At 48.5% G+C, this 17,820-nt stretch overlaps 13 protein-coding genes and 1 non-coding gene across 14 annotated transcripts, besides 2 other annotated features; 6 read left to right on the forward strand and 8 right to left on the reverse strand.

Moving 5' to 3' along the window:
• Nucleotides 1–486: 486 nt before the first annotated feature.
• On the forward strand, nt 487–1,068 carry ECM13 (Ecm13p; the record flags this gene model as incomplete). Its single annotated transcript, XM_037282291.1, has 1 exon — nt 487–1,068. The coding sequence occupies one exon, from the start codon at nt 487–489 to the stop codon at nt 1,066–1,068; it is 582 nt and encodes a 193-aa protein (XP_037138186.1).
• A 278-nt stretch (nt 1,069–1,346) lies between these two features.
• On the forward strand, nt 1,347–3,050 carry HG536_0B03750 (M20 family metallopeptidase; the record flags this gene model as incomplete). The annotated part of the gene is made up of 1 exon (XM_037282292.1): nt 1,347–3,050. The coding sequence occupies one exon, from the start codon at nt 1,347–1,349 to the stop codon at nt 3,048–3,050; it is 1,704 nt and encodes a 567-aa protein (XP_037138187.1).
• A 255-nt stretch (nt 3,051–3,305) lies between these two features.
• Nucleotides 3,306–5,099, reverse strand: FUI1 (uridine permease; the record flags this gene model as incomplete). Its single annotated transcript, XM_037282293.1, has 1 exon — nt 3,306–5,099. One exon carries the CDS (start codon nt 5,097–5,099, stop codon nt 3,306–3,308), a length of 1,794 nt encoding a protein of 597 aa, XP_037138188.1.
• Nucleotides 5,100–5,735: 636 nt separating this feature from the next.
• Nucleotides 5,736–6,461, forward strand: PRE7 (proteasome core particle subunit beta 6; the record flags this gene model as incomplete). Its single annotated transcript, XM_037282294.1, has 1 exon — nt 5,736–6,461. One exon carries the CDS (start codon nt 5,736–5,738, stop codon nt 6,459–6,461), a length of 726 nt encoding a protein of 241 aa, XP_037138189.1.
• Nucleotides 6,462–6,517: 56 nt separating this feature from the next.
• Nucleotides 6,518–7,177, reverse strand: ERD2 (Erd2p; the record flags this gene model as incomplete). The annotated part of the gene is made up of 1 exon (XM_037282295.1): nt 6,518–7,177. The coding sequence occupies one exon, from the start codon at nt 7,175–7,177 to the stop codon at nt 6,518–6,520; it is 660 nt and encodes a 219-aa protein (XP_037138190.1).
• Nucleotides 7,178–7,316: 139 nt separating this feature from the next.
• HG536_0B03790 (protein disulfide isomerase family protein) lies at nt 7,317–8,369 on the reverse strand (the record flags this gene model as incomplete). Its single annotated transcript, XM_037282296.1, has 1 exon — nt 7,317–8,369. The coding sequence occupies one exon, from the start codon at nt 8,367–8,369 to the stop codon at nt 7,317–7,319; it is 1,053 nt and encodes a 350-aa protein (XP_037138191.1).
• A 57-nt stretch (nt 8,370–8,426) lies between these two features.
• Nucleotides 8,427–8,495: a sequence feature (pseudogene similar to Saccharomyces cerevisiae MIN6 (YBL039W-B); ancestral locus Anc_7.478).
• Nucleotides 8,496–8,719: 224 nt separating this feature from the next.
• Nucleotides 8,720–8,860: a sequence feature (FBA1 fragment).
• A 119-nt stretch (nt 8,861–8,979) lies between these two features.
• Nucleotides 8,980–10,830, reverse strand: HG536_0B03810 (uncharacterized protein; the record flags this gene model as incomplete). The annotated part of the gene is made up of 1 exon (XM_037282297.1): nt 8,980–10,830. One exon carries the CDS (start codon nt 10,828–10,830, stop codon nt 8,980–8,982), a length of 1,851 nt encoding a protein of 616 aa, XP_037138192.1.
• A 676-nt stretch (nt 10,831–11,506) lies between these two features.
• On the forward strand, nt 11,507–11,971 carry SOD1 (superoxide dismutase SOD1; the record flags this gene model as incomplete). Its single annotated transcript, XM_037282298.1, has 1 exon — nt 11,507–11,971. One exon carries the CDS (start codon nt 11,507–11,509, stop codon nt 11,969–11,971), a length of 465 nt encoding a protein of 154 aa, XP_037138193.1.
• A 51-nt stretch (nt 11,972–12,022) lies between these two features.
• On the reverse strand, nt 12,023–13,753 carry URA8 (CTP synthase URA8; the record flags this gene model as incomplete). The annotated part of the gene is made up of 1 exon (XM_037282299.1): nt 12,023–13,753. One exon carries the CDS (start codon nt 13,751–13,753, stop codon nt 12,023–12,025), a length of 1,731 nt encoding a protein of 576 aa, XP_037138194.1.
• Nucleotides 13,754–14,157: 404 nt separating this feature from the next.
• Nucleotides 14,158–14,742, reverse strand: MCM16 (Mcm16p; the record flags this gene model as incomplete). Its single annotated transcript, XM_037282300.1, has 1 exon — nt 14,158–14,742. The coding sequence occupies one exon, from the start codon at nt 14,740–14,742 to the stop codon at nt 14,158–14,160; it is 585 nt and encodes a 194-aa protein (XP_037138195.1).
• Nucleotides 14,743–14,857: 115 nt separating this feature from the next.
• VPS25 (ESCRT-II subunit protein VPS25) lies at nt 14,858–15,424 on the forward strand (the record flags this gene model as incomplete). Its single annotated transcript, XM_037282301.1, has 1 exon — nt 14,858–15,424. The coding sequence occupies one exon, from the start codon at nt 14,858–14,860 to the stop codon at nt 15,422–15,424; it is 567 nt and encodes a 188-aa protein (XP_037138196.1).
• A 56-nt stretch (nt 15,425–15,480) lies between these two features.
• RSM26 (mitochondrial 37S ribosomal protein mS42) lies at nt 15,481–16,254 on the reverse strand (the record flags this gene model as incomplete). Its single annotated transcript, XM_037282302.1, has 1 exon — nt 15,481–16,254. One exon carries the CDS (start codon nt 16,252–16,254, stop codon nt 15,481–15,483), a length of 774 nt encoding a protein of 257 aa, XP_037138197.1.
• A 131-nt stretch (nt 16,255–16,385) lies between these two features.
• Nucleotides 16,386–16,484, reverse strand: HG536_0Btrna3L. Its single transcript is given in 2 exon segments — nt 16,386–16,430; nt 16,446–16,484. It is a non-coding gene; the product is annotated as a tRNA-Leu (tRNA).
• Nucleotides 16,485–16,755: 271 nt separating this feature from the next.
• Nucleotides 16,756–17,760, forward strand: AIM25 (Aim25p; the record flags this gene model as incomplete). The annotated part of the gene is made up of 1 exon (XM_037282303.1): nt 16,756–17,760. The coding sequence occupies one exon, from the start codon at nt 16,756–16,758 to the stop codon at nt 17,758–17,760; it is 1,005 nt and encodes a 334-aa protein (XP_037138198.1).
• Between the last annotated feature and the right edge of the window lie 60 nt (nt 17,761–17,820).

The following is a 17,820-nucleotide window of genomic DNA, read 5'->3' on the forward strand; positions in this document are numbered from 1 at the left end:
TCACGTGATAACAGCGGCCTGTTTCCGGAAACGGCGAAGGCCGCGGAAACGCGCCGCGCGGGAAAAACTCGGAATCCGCGCTCTCGTTCACAATGCGAGCGCCTTCGGCTCCTACCTGATCTGGTCCATTCGCAATTCCGTGGGCGGCTTTTGCCTCGGCTGTTCTGGAGGGGTGCACGGGTAACTTTATTTCCATGCTGCTTCGTCAGCAGTTGGCGCGCACTCCGAGTTATTTCCGCTGTTGCTGGGCCTACAGTGCGACAGCGGAAACAAAGCGAAGAAAGAGAGGAATTTACATGACAAGGCGCTTTTAGTCAATCATCCTTCTGACTAATAGCCGCTTGACGCTCGACTTGTAACCAATACTAAACAACTCGTTCATTGCAAGTAGCAATTGCAAACGTATATATGCAAGAGCCAGTATGGGTTTCGTCTTGCTGTCTAACTCTTGGTCAGTAGCTCAGGCAGCAGGAAACTTTTGCAGAAATGATCGGACCGCTCACTGTGTCACAACAATATCTATTGGCTAGCAAGGCCCGTAGCAAACTTATGAAATGTGCCAACGCTGGCAAAAATAAAGACTACGATTTGCGAGTGTTGGTCGGTCACGCCAATATGTTAGACAGACTGATGGATAACATTGAGAAGTTCAACTCGAAGGACGGCGGTGCGTCTGGTTCATATGGAGCAGAGTATATTTCTAGCGACGAGGACTCGGATGAGGAGAACAGAGATTTTTCGTCGGACTCGTCCAGCGAAGACGATTCCGAGGCGGAAGAGGACGACAGCAGCGACAGTGACTACAGCGATAGCAGTGAACGGGAGGAGTGTGACGAGAGGGTGAGGTACACTCCATTGGGTCTCGCGAGACCCAATGGACTGGACGCGGTGGTTACTGTGACGATCGACCAGTGTCTGGAGGATGAGGAGGAGTACGAATCGGACAGCGAGAGCGATGTGGATGAGCACGGTTTCGAGATGGATTTGTCGATGATGCCACTGGCGTTCAAGACGCGCGACGTCGGCATGAGTGGCCAGGTCGCGATCCATGAACCGCTCATTGTCTAGGACGCTCTTAACGATTTCACGAACTCACGTATTAATATTCCCCTTAACGACCTTATGATTTGACGCTATTAGACTTGTATAGTGCTACGAAAGATATACTAATGACACTTCCGCACGTCATTGTGCGCATATCAGTTTTGCTGGTCGGTCAGATAGCGGGACGATAAGACGCGGCGCTGGACAGCCGACTTGCGAAGTTCAAGGTGTCGCTTATTTAAGGCTGGTGGAAACCAAAGTAGTCGAAAAGGGATCATTGAAAGGTGCCAGAGGCGCTTGGAATGCTGGAGAAGACGCAGGGTGGAAGGAGCAAGAGGCGCTGTGTGCTCAACGTCGTTGTACTCGGGCTGATAACACTGTTGTTCGTGGGCAAGTATCGGGAAAGAGTTTCGAGCAGGCCTGGGGAGTCCTTTCGTTGTCAGGGGTTTGAGCCATTGCTGGGTAAACCGTCGGGTGAAGTGTGCAAGATTCTGCAGAGTTCTCAGCTGCAGAACGAGACTTTGAGTAAATTGTCCAATGCAGTGCGAATCCCCACGGAAATGTACGACTACTTCCCGGATCCAGGCGAGGAACCCGAGTACGAGGGCTGGAAGCCTTTTGCTAAGCTGCACGAGCAGCTATCGAGCGATTTTCCTCTGGTTTGGTCCAAGTTAGCAGTGGAAAAGGTCAACGAGTATGCGCTCTTGCTCACCTGGGAGGGCACGGAGAAGGATCTCAAGCCCGTTGTCTTTGCAGCCCACATGGATGTTGTGCCAGTGGAGAAGAAAACGTGGGGACTGTGGGAACACGAACCCTTCAGCGGCCATTGGGATGGTGAGTTTTTGTGGGGTCGTGGGTCCTTTGACGATAAGAACATGCTGATCGGTGTCTTGCAGGCGGTCGAGTACATTCTGCGGGAGGAGCCGGACTTCAAACCAGAACGTGGGATCGTCATTGCCCTAGGCTCTGATGAGGAGAGCACTGGCAGATACGGCGCAAAATATATCAGCTCAGTTTTGCTTGACAGATATGGCGAGAACGGCATCTACTCTATTGTCGACGAAGGCGTGAACGGGGTAAAGAATGTGGAAGGCGTGTGGATCGCGGCGCCCGGCACGGGCGAGAAGGGTTTCATCAACGTGCAGTTTGATGTGCGTACTCCAGGCGGTCATTCTTCCGTGCCACCTGACCATACCTCCATTGGCATCTCGGCAGAGATTATTCACGACATCGAAAGCGAGGCATTCCCGCCCAAGTTCACTCCAGAAAACCCGGTAACTCAGTACTATCAATGTGCTGCTCAGTACTCTGAGACGATGGACGAGGGTTTGAGACTGGACTTTTTGAGTGCCATGGAGGACGAGGGTTCGAATCGCAGGGTCCTGGAACATTTAATCAAAACTGGTGGTAAAAAGACCGAGTGTCTCTTCAAAACCACTAGAGCATTTGACATCATAAACGGCGGGATCAAGGCAAATGCGCTGCCTGAGAGTGTTTCCTTCTTGTTGAATTCGAGAGTCAGTGTCGAATCTTCCGTTGACGAAACCGTCAGTGTTTTCTCCAATGCGGCGTTGAAAGTCGCAAAGAAGTACGGTCTTGGCTACTCTATGAATGAAGACGTCTTAGTTGATGCCACAGACAGGGGCAGCGTTAAGCTTGTGGTCGAAAGAAGCCTAGAACCTGCACCGGTGTCACCGAACAACGAAGTCTGGAGAGAATTTGCTGGTTCGATCAAGGGTTTTTACGAGAAAGTGGTGTTTCCTGCCAAGTTCCAAAACAGTACAACGTCTTTGGTTGTGGCACCCTCGATTATGACTGCCAATACTGATACCTGTCATTACTGGAAGCTGACAAAGAATATATACCGCTATCAGCCAGGGTTTGCAATGGAGGATACTTTGAGTACGATCCACTCGGTCAATGAGCACGTTGATGCCGAAACAGTGATGCAGGTGGTGGGATTCTACTACAACTACATCCACTTGGTTAACGGGCAAGATTTCTAAATTTGTTCCATTGTTTTGAAAGACACTCACCGCTTGATGGAGAAAGCTTTAAATGAGTCTGGATAGTTTTGACTTGGTTGTTTTTCATGTTTGTATTTTCTAGATATTTTGGCACACTGCTTGTTTTTACTTTAATCAATCAATAGTCTTCACAACCAAACAAAACATGAAAAAACTATCAACAGCTGAAGGCCATGACGTTAGGAGCTCCATTAGTTACCCATATTATTTATCCTAAATGCACTTCCCTATTATCTACGCGAACTTAGCACTGTCATTTGAACCTGAGGTTCTTTCAAACTGTTCTCTTTCTTGAACAAAATCCTCAACTTCCACCCACTCTTCTAGCCATACTTTATCGGTTATTTTGATCCCCGCAGGAACGCCACTCATAGGAAAATAATACACCAAGATCAAATAGGTTATGGCAGCAGTCAAGTACCCGACAATGTAATTCAGGTAATAAACTCTCATTGCGCCAATAGGAACCGTGGGACCCACCGATCCGATGAATCCCGGGAAGTTTGGAATTATACCAACGATATAGGCCACGAGCGCTCTCCAATTGGTACCGTACTTGTTGTACATGTAATATGAGCCAGGTTTGTTAGTATAGCAATGGAAGATGTTAACATAGCCCTTTCTCACAATATAGTAGTCAGCAAAAATGACACCCGCGATGGCAGAAAGGAAAACCGCATATGCAGCTAGAGCAGTGGTAAATTTGGAAGAAGAGGCAACGAGGTTCCATGGACAGATGGCTAGTGAAATGGCGGCACAAATATAGGCACCGCGCCTGATATTAATGAACTTGGGCAGTAAAGCCGTCATATCAGTGCCGGCCGGGATGGCGTTGTTAGATAGATTGGCGCCCAGTTGATCGAACAAAAATGAGAACGCAATCAGACAGACCCCAGCGCGATCTCCTGAAGAGTAACCGTCTAAATAACGATTCAAAATATCAAGAGGACTCCAAAAGTTGACTCCGTACACGGTGTAAGCTGCGGAGACACAGACAATGCCGAAAAGTGAGATTGCGGCGAAACAAACCGGGATGGCAATGAGCTGAGACCACATCGAGGATTTCGGTGTGTTAGCAAAACGAGAAAAATCTGGGGCATTCAACACCAACGTAGAAAAATTATCCATGGCGCTCATAATAGATCTTATAGCAGCCCATGCTGTCGCAGTGGAGTTCATGGCCGACTGTCCATTCAAAGAACCCAGCGCCAATTTACCTCCTGACTTTCTCACGGACCAAATCAATAGCGCAAATGCTCCAATAGGCGTAAGTGCTGATTTGATAGCGAATAAATGACGTAGCCTATGTGGAGGAAACCACAAGAATGGCAAGGAGATGGCCCAGAAGATGATGAAGCATATTAGCTCAAATGGTGTCAAATTAACACTAGGGATTGTATCACGCAACCTCGAGTTTAAATTATTTCCAAAGATAGATCTCAGAATCAATTGAACACAAATGCCTCCCAAATATGCCTGTGTCGAGTACCAAACACACGCCATCACAACCCTGTTCAGCACAACCCAAATGGAGAAATATGTGCCGAAAGCTATACGGCACGAACTGGGGAATGACAGATGGTACATGGTGCCTACACGCGATGCAAGTACAACAAACACACCCACAAGGATATAACCCACCCAAACACAAATCCATGTTTGCCACCAATTCAGACCCAGCTGCAAGCCAGTCGCCGATATTTGCCATGTGTTCACGTTGAAGGTGCCTGCCATCCAGAAGAATACGTACTGTTTCCAAGTCCATTTCCTCCTAGCGGCTTCTACGGGTTTGAGCTCACCGTTATAGACGTACGACTCCACAATACTGCGCGATTTGATTTCACCAAATCCGTCGGGATGCTTCACCTCCACCAGATCTGCAAATCTGCCCCAAGCCGATCGCTTCTTAGCGCCCGCTAGAGTACTCTCATAACCGCTAACCGCAGAGTCTAAAGTTTCAGTCGACACATTGCTTGTCTTTATCGCCTTGCGCCCATCTTTATTCCCTGGTAGCTCATCATGATCCATCTTTTGGCTTGGAGTTTTGTGGGATAGACTATATCCTGGCGCTCTACATAATGAATTGAATGGGACAGCAAACGTGAACAATCTACGCGACAAGAACTGACATGACGAGCTTCAAAAAGGATCCACCTTCCTCAAATATATAGGATTTCCTCACGGCATCTCCTCTCTTATCTCTTGTACGGTGTCTCATCGGATTTTTGTCTATGATTTTTCAGTACACTTGGATAAACTTCTCCTGCTGATAAGCTCCTGGAATCTATTTGATAGGCATTTTCTGCTGTGGCTGCTGCCGTTTGGCTTGGCAATGGTTCGAGATGTCGTAATACCGACATCTACGGACTTTTCTGAATAAAACTTCTTGCAGCCGGCCATCGAGCTGGTTGCCTGACACTTGACACATAACCTGCAAAAAATTTCCTCTTTCGGAAATCATGACGATGCTTCCAGAATGTCCATATTTGTCACCTCTCAGAAGGACATGTCCAGACACTTGGACATTACCGAGTTGCTTTCTTCAATCACTATGTACGTAGAATTTTCAACAGCGCGAGTAAGTAAAGGGTGGCAAAAGAAGCCTATGACAAGGTGTCGAGCAGTGCTTAAGATGAGCGAGATCGCCAGGTATTCAGCACAATTATGACGACGATTGCATCTGAGTACTCGTCTGAGGTTGCTAGCACACCGATTCAGTACCAGTTCAATCCTTATGCCGATAATGGAGGTACCATTTTAGGTATTGCAGGCGAAGACTTTGCAGTACTCGCGGGCGACACTAGACATACTACTGATTATTCTATCAATTCTCGTTACGAGCCCAAAGTATTTGACTGTGGTGACAACATCGTGATGTCGGCCAATGGGTTTGCCGCAGACGGCGAGGCGCTGATGAAAAGATTCAAGAATAGTGTTAAATGGTACCATTTCGATCATAATGATAAGAAACTGTCTCTGTCCTCAGCAGCCAGAAGCATTCAGCATCTGCTTTACGGCAAGAGATTTTTCCCATACTATGTTCACACAATCATTGCAGGCCTGGATGAAGAGGGCAAAGGTGCAGTGTACTCTTTTGATCCCGTGGGGTCGTATGAAAGGGAACAGTGCAGAGCCGGCGGCGCAGCTGCGTCTTTGATAATGCCGTTCCTAGATAATCAGGTCAACTTTAAGAATCAATACGAGCCAGGTTCCAATGGCAAGGTAAAAAGACCTCTCAGCTATCTGAGTATCGACGAAGTTATAAAACTGGTGCGGGACTCGTTTACATCTGCAACAGAGAGACACATTCACGTGGGTGACGGTCTAGAGATTTTGATTGTCACCAAGGATGGTGTACGGAAAGAGTATTACGATTTGAAGAGGGATTAAACGTGGTATGTTGGTTTTGCAAACATTTTATATATTTCACCCGGCACAAACTAGATCTAATGCGGTAAGCTGACACCCCCACCTTTTATCACTTTCTTGTAGTAAATGTAGAAGAAGTCCGAGTAAAGCAGCGTCTGTATAACCCCGGTCACGAACGCCAACTTTTGGAAATTCTTATTTTCCACAAGCCATCTCCAGATCCAATTAGGGATGTAAAGCGCCCTATACAGTCCCAATGCAAAGATGTAGTGTATCGTCAGACTCTGAGCCTTGCCGCTCTTGGATAGCATGAACAGCTGCGGCAAGATCGCAATACTCTCGAGCCAGACAGAAAAACTCCACGCCACATCGATGAAGGTGAACCGCTCGTTGAACAGCAGTGCCAACACAGCACTGCCTCCCAGCAGGTATCCGATCTTGAAACTGTCCTTCAGGATCATCTCTTTGTAGGCCACCGCATTGCTCACTTTTGCGCGTTGAAGAAGCACGACGATGTAGATCGACGAACTTATGAAGAACACCTTCATCAGAGTGTTGTAAAGAGAAATCCAATGCAATGTCAGCAAGTCCAAATACCGGCTCACAAACACCAGAACGTACAGCACCTGCGTTTTCAGCGATACACCATCGATGCAATTGGTCGTTTGGATCGTACGAAGCAGAATCAAAATACTCGCCAAATGAGACAAGTCTGCCGCTATTCTGAAGGGATTCATTGCTGAAGCCCGCGAGCAACTCAACCGATTCTGCCAACTTTCTTCACCCAGTGGCTGTCCTCTAGAAGTTCCAGCTTATGACGTTCAAAAACGCCCGCTAGGCTGGGTAAGCCCTTTCCGGCTACTATTACCACAGACACTACATACAACGTATACGGGCGACGAGCTGTTCCACGACCTGGTCGTCGCCACCGTCGCCGTCGTCTATCGATCGATCCCGCTCCTTCTTGAACTGTAGCTGCATGTCCTGAAGCGAATCGTACACGTTTATCGAGTGGAACTCTTGCGACATACTGCTCAGTGCGCGGTGGTCTTCCCCGACGGCCGCGTCGAGCAGCCGTGACAGCAGCTCGAGCTCGTGCTGCCAAACCTGTCGATCGTACTCCAGAAGATCCACGGCCACCACGGCCCCGTTCTCGTTGTCGCTCTGCGGCAGTATGAACACCTTGGGCGCGCCAGAGACTCGGAACTCGTTGACGAGCCCCGACCACTGCTCTCGCGTGCAGTCAACCGTCCACAGCTGGGCGCTGGGCCCGCCCTGCTTGCCCAGCTGCCCGATCGCGTTGCTCGCCGGGTCCTGGAGAAACAGCTCTCGATGTCGGGAGCCCATCCACGGCGACACAAAGAACAGTACCACAGGGCTGCTGGCGAGCCCGGACCGCGGCGCCAGCGGCAGGCCCAGAGCCCGCCGCCAGCGCCCGTTAAGCTGCCTGTAGAGCTTCTCCAGAGACTCGCCGTCAGCCAGCTGCAGCGTGTTCCCGCGGGCCTGCGGCCACTCTGGCATCTGGCCCGTCTGTTCTCCCACATAATGCGCAATCGCCGTGAACTCCATCGGACCGTGGTACACGCCCATCAGCAGATCTTGCGGAAGCAGCCCGTCGCCCGGCCGTCCGGGCGCAAACAGCAGCAGCTGCGGATACGACTCGACGTTGAAGTCCCGCGAGAAGTTCCTCGACCTCCTCCCCTCTATCCTGCCAAATTGCACCGCATCCCGACCAAACAGCGCTGCCAGCCTGTCAAACTGCGGATCCAGCCTCTGGCACCAATGGCAACCCACAGCATACACATACACCAGCGTGTAGCACTCCGTACGCAACAGCTCTTGGTACAGCTCCCCTGTAGAACCAAACTCCAACGCTGACACCCTCAGCAGCAAAAACACCACTCCCCAGCCGTTGGCAAACCGCAACATCTACAGAAACTATCTCTACGCTAGCTAACTACCAAGCAAACTACGCTGAACACCAAGATGGGATTCTTCTACGACAACCCGGTCATCGAGTTTTTCCACAGGATCGCTCGCAAGCCCAGCACCGTTTTAAAAAGAACAGCACTACCACAGGGCTGCTGGCGAGCCCGCGTCGGCCTCTGCGGTGCGTCGCTGGTGGTTCTTTGACATCTGAAAATTTAAAGTTGGCCAAACTCAAGGCTAAACTGGCTAAGTGAATGAAAATTCATGCTCAAAACACCTTTGCTTAAACGTCAATCATTCAGTAAAATATTTCAACAAAAGTAAACTTATTTAGTCATAATAAAACTCACTTACAGAGTGTTGGTGGTTCTGAAGTCTTCCAAGGCAACGGCAATTCTCTTGCACATGGTCTTTTCACCCTCTCTGACCCAAGAGTCTGGGTCAGAGTACTTCTTGTTTGGACTGTCTTCTCCCGAGGGATTTCCTCCCATGAAACACTCAGGTCGATACCGAACAGATATTCTTGTGAAAGCAAGCAATGACGATTTATCAGGTATAATTTAGAGCTTTGAAGATGATCCGGAAGATCAACAAGATGGTACATTCAATTTCATCCCTGCAGTGGACTACTCCCACATCGCTCACACTGGTGAGTAGCCTGTCGAGCAACTTCCCTTTTCCTGCCGCTGAGCCTTTTTGGATTTAGATCTATGGGCTTGAAGACCCTGTTGCAAAGACCGTTACTGCAACGCATATGAGTGCGCGAATAAGAGTCCCGACAATTCCCGCATAACCTGTCAAAAACATCCCCCAACCAGGGAACCTTGAACCACTTTTTTGCCGTTTCTGTATGGCATGATAGGCAACGCCTCTTAAAATACGGTCTTGATTCAAGTCCCTCCGTAATCAATTCGGCAGTGCCACATACAATCTGGTCATCCGTGACAAAAGTTCGGTTGGAGGTATCCGACAATACCAGTCCTATGACAGGACTTTTACAACTTTGGATAATATTAAATCTTAACTTGCCAAAATTGAATGTGCCATCTTCTTGTTCTTCCGGATCATCTTCCGGATCATCTTCAAAGCTTTCCATTATACCTGATAAATCGTCATTGTCCTCAGGATCAGGATCATTTTCATTTTCCTCCGATTGGTAATCGGAATCAAATTCTTCAAAATCTCTGTTCCTGATGTACACCAATTTCGGGTTTCGCTTCCTTTCACAGGAGCATCTGTTCAGCATCGACCTGAGGGTTTCATGATTAGTCCCACCATATAACTCGCAAACCCAGTGATCACGATGGTTTACTCCACTGCGCTCATCAAAGTTAGCGCGACGGAAATTGGTGGAGACAGTCAAACCAAGAGAACGACCTATGAAGTTTATAGCGTCTCTAATAGGCAGGTAGACAGTCTTAATTACCACATGAATACACCCGTTTTGGATATTGCAATATCCATCAGAATCTATTAGCCCTGCGAGAAAAGCTTCGCGCACCGCTATTTGCTCTGTTCGCATGAATAGTGGAACGTTCTTCGGACCGTTTCTTCTGCCATTTCCGTAGAATTTTAACTCTTCCAGCACCTTAACTAGCGGGTTGTCTTTGTTCAAATTACGTACCGCGCCATTATAGGTCTGAAGGAATCCACTTGCTGAAAAGCCCTTCCCAAGCTCGATTCTGAGAGTCATACCCCACACTTTTGCATTCTCGCGAAGTCTGGTGTTGACATCGTCATCTCGAGAGTGCAAAGCGAAGATTGCTCCCGTTCTGGAACCATCACCAATCCAGAACCCTAACAACCATGCCATGGCTTCAAGCTGCCCTGCAGTAATGTTCCTTTCGAAAGATTGTTCCAACCATGGCCCCAATACTGGTATCTCTATCGATATTGGTTGTAAAATCATCCTAGTAGCAGCCCGAATTTTTTTGTTAACGTACTCTTCCAAGTCGCCAGCCTCACATTGCCAAGTGAAACATCTTCCCTCGTTCCGCAAGACCATTGGCTTTACGTAGTCTCTAATCTCCGGCGCCTCGGTTGTCAGAGGGAATCGTCTCGTTTTTTCCTTGATGATCTTGATAATTCGACCATCCTTTGTTTGACAATCAGCCAGCTGAGACACAGAAACTACCCTAACTCCACGCCCATTGTTATATATCTTGATCCCCTGTCTCGTGCTCAAAATCAGTTTTTGTCTCTTGGAGCATGTCATTTCGACTATGCCCCAAGGTTTCTCCACCGAGGGATCTTTCAGGTGTGCGCGGTGCCTGGTGTTTTGTCTAATTGTGACCAAATCATGGTCACCTTTTAACACAGCCTCCACTTTTGCCGCACCTCCCTCCGATGTAAGCACTTCATCGCCAACTTTGATGGTTTCAATTGGCACGGTCTTCCAGTTGGCTAGGAAAACCTTTGTACCTGGTGCCAAACCACCAATGAATTCTGGATCGCCGTTCATTAGTCTGCATTGCTTCATTTAACCATGACTGGTCGAATGAGACGAAATCAGTCGCTCTTTTATACACCACTGGGATGGTGCAATGTATTGGTACATTGTTTCAAAATCAAACAGAGCCTCAAGATCGTGAGAAGCAGATTACCAGGGCATTTTGCCCTGTCACTATTTCTGTTATTCTAAGTTGTCGATAATGATGAAACATCCGACATCTCTCACTTTGATGGAAGAACCGAGAGAGCGAAATGAGCCTCGATCGTTTTGCAACATCTGATGGGAAGCGACCTATCACTGTGCTCGCCAAGGCGTTTGGGTTTCATCGTTTTATTATTGCCCAACATCAGGACCTGCCGGCAAAGCTCACCGAGATCTGCTGTTCACAGGAATCATCATAATGAGCACCTCGTATCTGATCCTCTTACCCGGGGGCCCACCGACCTCTGACGGGGCCAACGGCGACGACCAGAACATCGTCGATTGACCAGGCCTGCTGGCCAGATTGCTGCAGGCTTAATAAGCTGCGGGCCTGTTACCCGCAGCTCTTGCTAGGGTTGGTTGCAGGCCCTTGAGGGTGTATATATAGGGATTGGCGAGGTACCGTGGAGGTTATTTGCTCAGTGATTGTGCTCTTTGGTGCAGGGATTTGAGTGAAGACGAGTGGATTTGAGTCAGATTAGAGATGGTTAAGGCAGTTGCATTGTTGAGAGGAGACGTTGGTGTCTCCGGAACGGTTTACTTTGAGCAAAAGAGCGAGAGTGAGCCCACTACGATTAGCTGGGAGATTGCTGGTAACGATGCGGACGCACTACGTGGGTTCCACATCCACGAGTTTGGTGACAACACCAACGGTTGCACTTCGGCTGGCCCCCACTTCAACCCGTTCGGCAAGAACCACGGGGCTCAGGAGGCTGAGGAGAGACACGTTGGTGACCTGGGCAACGTGATGACCGACAGCAAGGGTGTTGCCAGGGGTGCCAAACAGGACTCGCTGATCAAGCTGTTTGGTCCTACGTCTGTTCTTGGCAGAACGATTATTATCCACGCCGGCCAAGACGACTTGGGCAAGGGAGGCGTCGAGGAGTCCCTGAAGACCGGCAACGCCGGCGGCAGAGCCGCGTGCGGTGTGATCGGTATCGCTAAATAGGGCGTTTTCGATATAGTGCAATTACTACTACTATACATATTCTAAGCTTGGCTAGAAGTCGGCTTTGCCGTGGAACTCGTACTCGCCCTTGAGCACGGGGTTCATGATGCCCGCAGAGGCGGCGATGAGGCCGACAAAGGGCTTTGATGGGTCCAGGACCTTGGAGGTGTACTCTGGGTGGTACTGGGTGGCGACGAAATAGTCGTGGTTCTTGAGCTCGAGGATCTCGCAGCGGTCGCCGGTCTCGTCTTTGCCCACAAAGATCAGACCGTGCTTCTCCAGCTCGGCGACGAATTTCGGGTTGATCTCGTAGCGGTGGCGGTGTCTCTCGAGGATGGACGGCTGGTCGCCGTACAGCTTCTTGATCTTGCTCCATTGGGTGTCCTCCTGGAAGTAGGTGGGTCTCAGACCCAGTCTCATGGTACCTCCCATGTGCTCCTTGTCGATCTCAGGCATGTAGACGACGACCTGGTCGGCCTCGTCGAGGTCTGGGAAGAACTCGCCGCTCTGGGCGTTCTTGACACCCATAACGTTCCTGGCAAACTCGATGGCTGCGATTTGCAAACCGAGACAGATACCCAAGTATGGCACGTTGCTTTCCCGCGCCCATTTGGCCGCCAGGATCATACCTTCGGTGCCTCTTGCTCCAAAACCGCCTGGGACAAGGATACCGTCTGCGCTGCTGACTTTGTTCCACGCCTCGTGGAACTTGGCCTTGTCGGTCTCCTGCGACTCAGGCTCCAAGTCGCTGGCCTCGACCCATAGGATTTGCAGCTGGGTGCGGCACTTCATCGAGGAGTGCTCCAGCGCCTTGATCACGGAAAGGTACGAATCCTTCAAATTGGTGTATTTGCCAACCAATGCGATCTTGACGAGCCTGTCAGACGCCTCAAAGTTCTCTGTCATTGACCTCCACTTCTCCAATAGTTGGTCACCTCTTTGCTTGTCTTCGGGGGCTAACTGAATGTCACTCAGCTGCAACCTCTTGTGCAGATAGTCCATCATCTTTTGCTCCAGCAGCAACAGAGGAATGTGGTACGTGGACTTCACATCGTAAACGTTAACCACTTGCTCGGGCCCCACATGGCAGAACATAGCGATCTTATTGATGGTAGGCTCATCAAGCGCCTCGGTACACCTACACGCGATCATATCAGGAGTCAGCCCCAACGACCTCAGATCCTTGATCGCTGCCTGCGTCGGCTTAGTCTTCTGCTCGCCATGGATCACAGGCACCAAAGAAACATGGATCAACGCAAAATTCTCCTTACCGACTCTGAACTGGAACTGTCTCAGAGCCTCCACGAACGGAGCGCTCTCGATGTCACCAACCGTACCACCCAACTCGATGATACAGATGTCGGGCTCCAGCCCAGTATCATCCACCGGTATACGCGACACTCGTTCGATCCACTCCTGGATCGCGTTGGTCAAGTGAGGAACGATCTGAACCGTCTTACCCAAATAGTCACCCTTCCTCTCCTTCGAGATGACATGCGAATAGATTTTACCCGTAGTGATGTTGTGATCCTTCGTCAAAGTAACTTTCAAATAACGTTCGTAGTTCCCCAGATCCAGATCTGTCTCGCCACCATCGTCAAGCACAAAACACTCTCCATGCTCCAATGGTGACATAGTGCCGGCGTCGATATTCATATATGGGTCGATCTTAATCGACGTCACTTTCAAACCCAGAGTCTTGAAAAGCATACCAGTAGAAGAGGCAAGAACGCCCTTACCGATACCAGAAATGACACCACCAGAGACAACAACGTATTTCATCTTCAAAAATCTATCCCTTCCGTCTTGATAACAACCGAATCGAAGTTATTCAATTCTACTGGTAAGCAAACAAGCTAAATAGACATAGAATAAGAAAGGCTGGGGGTGAATTAAGATCAAGAACAAAATAATGACTAAAAGCAGTTATCTACAAAAGTTAAAGATTTCAACATCTGTAATATGACTATTCGATAATGCGATGAGATGCGATGAGCTTCAAAATTTCAATTTCTGGTGAAAAAATTTTCTTAGCGAAAAAGAAAGCAAAGTCGAGGGTTCAATTCCGCAAGAAGCTGGCTGCTCTGATGATATATAAATGGCTTGGAATGCAAGTTTCAGCGGTTTTCTTGAGCATTTAAGACGTGTTGGACTTGCCATTCGTCGCGGTGGATGCAGTGAGTAACCTAGCTCAAAGGATCGTAGCCTCCGTGTACCTTGAGGGCCACCAGCAGTTCTTGTATCTGTTCGTTCTGATCGATGATGGCTTGCTGCTTCTCCTTCTCGCGAGGCGTGTGAGCAACAGGAGTTGAATCTGGAAGAGCGCCAGCGGCAAGGCTGGCTTGCTTCTGTTTGTGTATCTTATCGCTGACCTCGGTCATCTTCGCTATGAGATCAAAGTAGCGTGTTCGTTCATCTAGAAGGTCTTGGTTCGCCTTTTCCTCCTTCTCGAGGAGCTCCTTGACTGTGTAGTCCAGCTCGTAGTTCTCCTGCATCAGGTTCGCTAGCCTCGAAGCCAGTATGTCTTCGGTGGTCCTGACATCACTGTCTTCGCTGTGCTGCAGTTTGGACATGCGCTGTATGGCTGTGAGAATCGCTGCACTCTTCTCCAAGCTCAATTGGAGTTGTCTTCGGATGGCAATGCTACTCTCAGCCTCTCGATCTTTAAGGTTTCCATGGCCCAGCTGCAGCAGAAAAAGCTTATCCAGCGCTGATAAGAGCTCGTCATGTAACTGAACGTGCTCTCGTTCTAGTTCCAGGACCCTTTCCATGTCTCAACGATTGGTATGTCTAAAGGGCTAGGTAAAGAAGAAGCGATTCGCTCCATAACAGCCTTGAAAGTTAAACAACATGACAAGATTGGCTTGAAAAAGCATCCTTCCTGCCATGTCAAATCAATCTGAGCTGCCTCCGATTTATTCGTTCCCACCTTTGTACACTAGACAGCCTAACGGACTCATAAGAAGGCAGCAGATAAATTCATGGATTGAGATAATCTTACAATACTGCATATCGCAGAAATGCTGGCGTATGACCGCCGAGGGCATGCCAGTGGGCGAACCTGATGTAACCAAGCAGAGCATTTTCAACAATAGCAGCATTCAAAGGGTGGTGCCGCAGGTCTTCGTGGATGAGATCTGGTCCCAGATGTGCGAAGAAGGAAAGGCTCTTGGTGTGCAAGATGGAAAGAGGGATTCGTCTCAGTTTTACATTCTATGGAGAAACCTGGATTCTTGGGCGTCTTTGATACTGCAGTGGTTTGAGAGTTCCGGCAGCTTGAATCAAGTAATCACCATATATGAACTGTCACAAGGGGACGGAACCGCTGACTGGGAGTTTCACGGTATGCCAGAAGCACTTGTTGCACACTGTTTGAAGCCTCTATGCCAAAGAAACAGGGCTACACTGATAAAGGATGAGAGGGGGATTGCAGTGGCGACCAAAGTGGTATGAAAGCAAGGCGGTACTTTGTACAGACGTATATATACAAGTTTACGAGCTCCTGGAACCTACAACGAGTCGGAATAAAGTCTACTATTCACGACACCCCAGTTCAGGTTATTGAGAACATTCTCGACGAATTTGGATCGATTCTGAATGCCGTAATCATGTAGATAGGCTTGGTCCCAAAGACTAACACATATTAGCGGCATCGTCCAGTCCTGCGCCTTTTTTCCGCCGTTTTCCTTAACTAATTTGCGAATCTCCTCGAGTTGGGCGAACTCTTCCAACGTTAGGGCGCTGTTCACATCGAAGAGCTGGTTTCTTGGGAAATAGTACGGCGTACCATTGTTCTGTATTGTGAGAATGTGCAGTTCCTTGTCGCCATTCTCCACCAGGAAGAGCCATCCTTGCCCCAGAACATCCTGTTCTGCTCTGTTTATCATCTCTTTCTTCAAGGTTTCCCAGTCGCACCCAAAAGAATCCTCAACACATGCCAAGAACAGACGTGAGGGCTGATTGGATGCAGAGTTTATCGTAGGGGTGATATTTTCCACGAATAAGTGGTTATTATGTGCGGCCGATGCGAGATTGAAGATATGGCTTTGAGATGCTTTCTTTGCTGTATTCAGTATGAGATGGAAAGGAAGATATGACTCCAAACTGGTTCCGGCGGTGGCAAGCGTGAGCTTATCACAAAGGTACTTCTGCTGTTGGTCCCACAAAACCTTAAAACCTCCTGCACTTAGTACATTTGGTATACCTTGTCGACTCAATTGGACCGCCTGGGGTATCTTTGGGACTGTATGGATACCTCTTCTAATCACAGCGTTGCGAAGCATATTGGATCGCCCGGTTCAGAAGCTGGAGAGGCCTCAATCACTACCACTGGTTGACTGATCAATTTCTTTGATTCCAACCACTATGAAATTTTCAAGAGACAAGTGAAAAAAAAGAAAAAATTAAAAATTAATGAGAGCTAAGGGATTCGAACCCTTGCATCCGTAGATATCAGAGAATTTAAGTTGTTGCAACCTAAATCTGACGCCTTAAACCACTCGGCCAAACTCCCACAGAAATTCGTTGTCGAGTAAGAAGAAGCACTCTGCCATACGAGAAAATGACCCCCTTACCATAGCCACTGTTACTCCGAATCACTGGCATCGCCTCTTATGACGATGTGATATTTGGATACTAATCTATCATCAAACGCTTTATCGGAAATTTGCAAATCAACGTAAGCCATGTCTTAAAGGATCTGAGTTTACTAGTTAGGGATTAGTGAGGAGGAAAAAGCAGTGTGTGGAACCCTGCATGATCAATAGTAAACGAATTCAAGTGAGATGTTCCGTCCAATGATCCTGCGAAAGCTGTACTCTAGTACATCTGGGATCATCAGGAATGGCCCTTTCAGAAGATTAGGACCAAGTAAAAATAGTGCTCCACAGGTGATACGGGCTGAAAAGCTATTCGACGACCGGATTGAGACAACTTTCATCCAGCCACACCATCCGGTGGCAACGACCATATTGAATGAGCCAACCATCGTTATCGAGCGTCAACTAGAGATGATGAATGTGTTCCTTGGATACGAACAAGCAAACAAATATGCAATCATGGATGTGATGGGCAACAGAATAGGCTACATGCAAGAGAGGGACTTTTCGATTGGCAAGGCAATTTTACGACAAATATACAAATTGCATAGACCGTTCACGGTAGATGTCTTTGACAATTGGGGTAACGTCATTTTAACCATAAGGAGGCCTTTCTCCTGGATAAATTCGCACATCAAAGCATTTCTGCCACCTCCAATGATCATTGAACGAGAACATTTGAGCGAATCGAACGCGTCCGGACGCCAGGTGCACAGTTCTTCATTTGGAAATGTTCCCAGGCCTCAGTTCATTAATAAAGCCCATGAAGATGGCATTCTTGTTGGTGAGTCAATCCAAAATTGGCATCTCTGGAGACGTCGTTATGAGCTGTTCCAGAGAGACGCAGATTCCGAATCCTCCTTCTCTCAGTACGGTCAGATCGATGCTCCATTTTTGTCATTTGAGTTCCCAGTAATGGACCAGGAAGCCAAAATCATCGCAGGAGTAGACAGGAACTGGGTTGGCTTAGGCAGAGAGCTCTTCACGGATACCGGTGTCTATATAGTGAGGTTTGACTCCAGACGAAGCTTCGAGAACGTCTATCCACCGGAACTGATCAGTAGTTCCGTACTGAATCTCGACCAGAGGGCTGTTCTGCTGGCAAATGCCGTCTCTATCGATTACGACTATTTTTCAAGGCATTCGAGACACAACGGAGGGCTCTTATCGTTCGGAAGTTACGATGAGTAAAACGCGACCGGGATACACAGCCGCTAGACCCACAACGTACTTCCAGAGACATTAAAAGAC

Source organism: Torulaspora globosa, chromosome 2 (assembly GCF_014133895.1).
Source record: "Torulaspora globosa chromosome 2, complete sequence".
NCBI lineage: Eukaryota > Fungi > Ascomycota > Saccharomycetes > Saccharomycetales > Saccharomycetaceae > Torulaspora > Torulaspora globosa.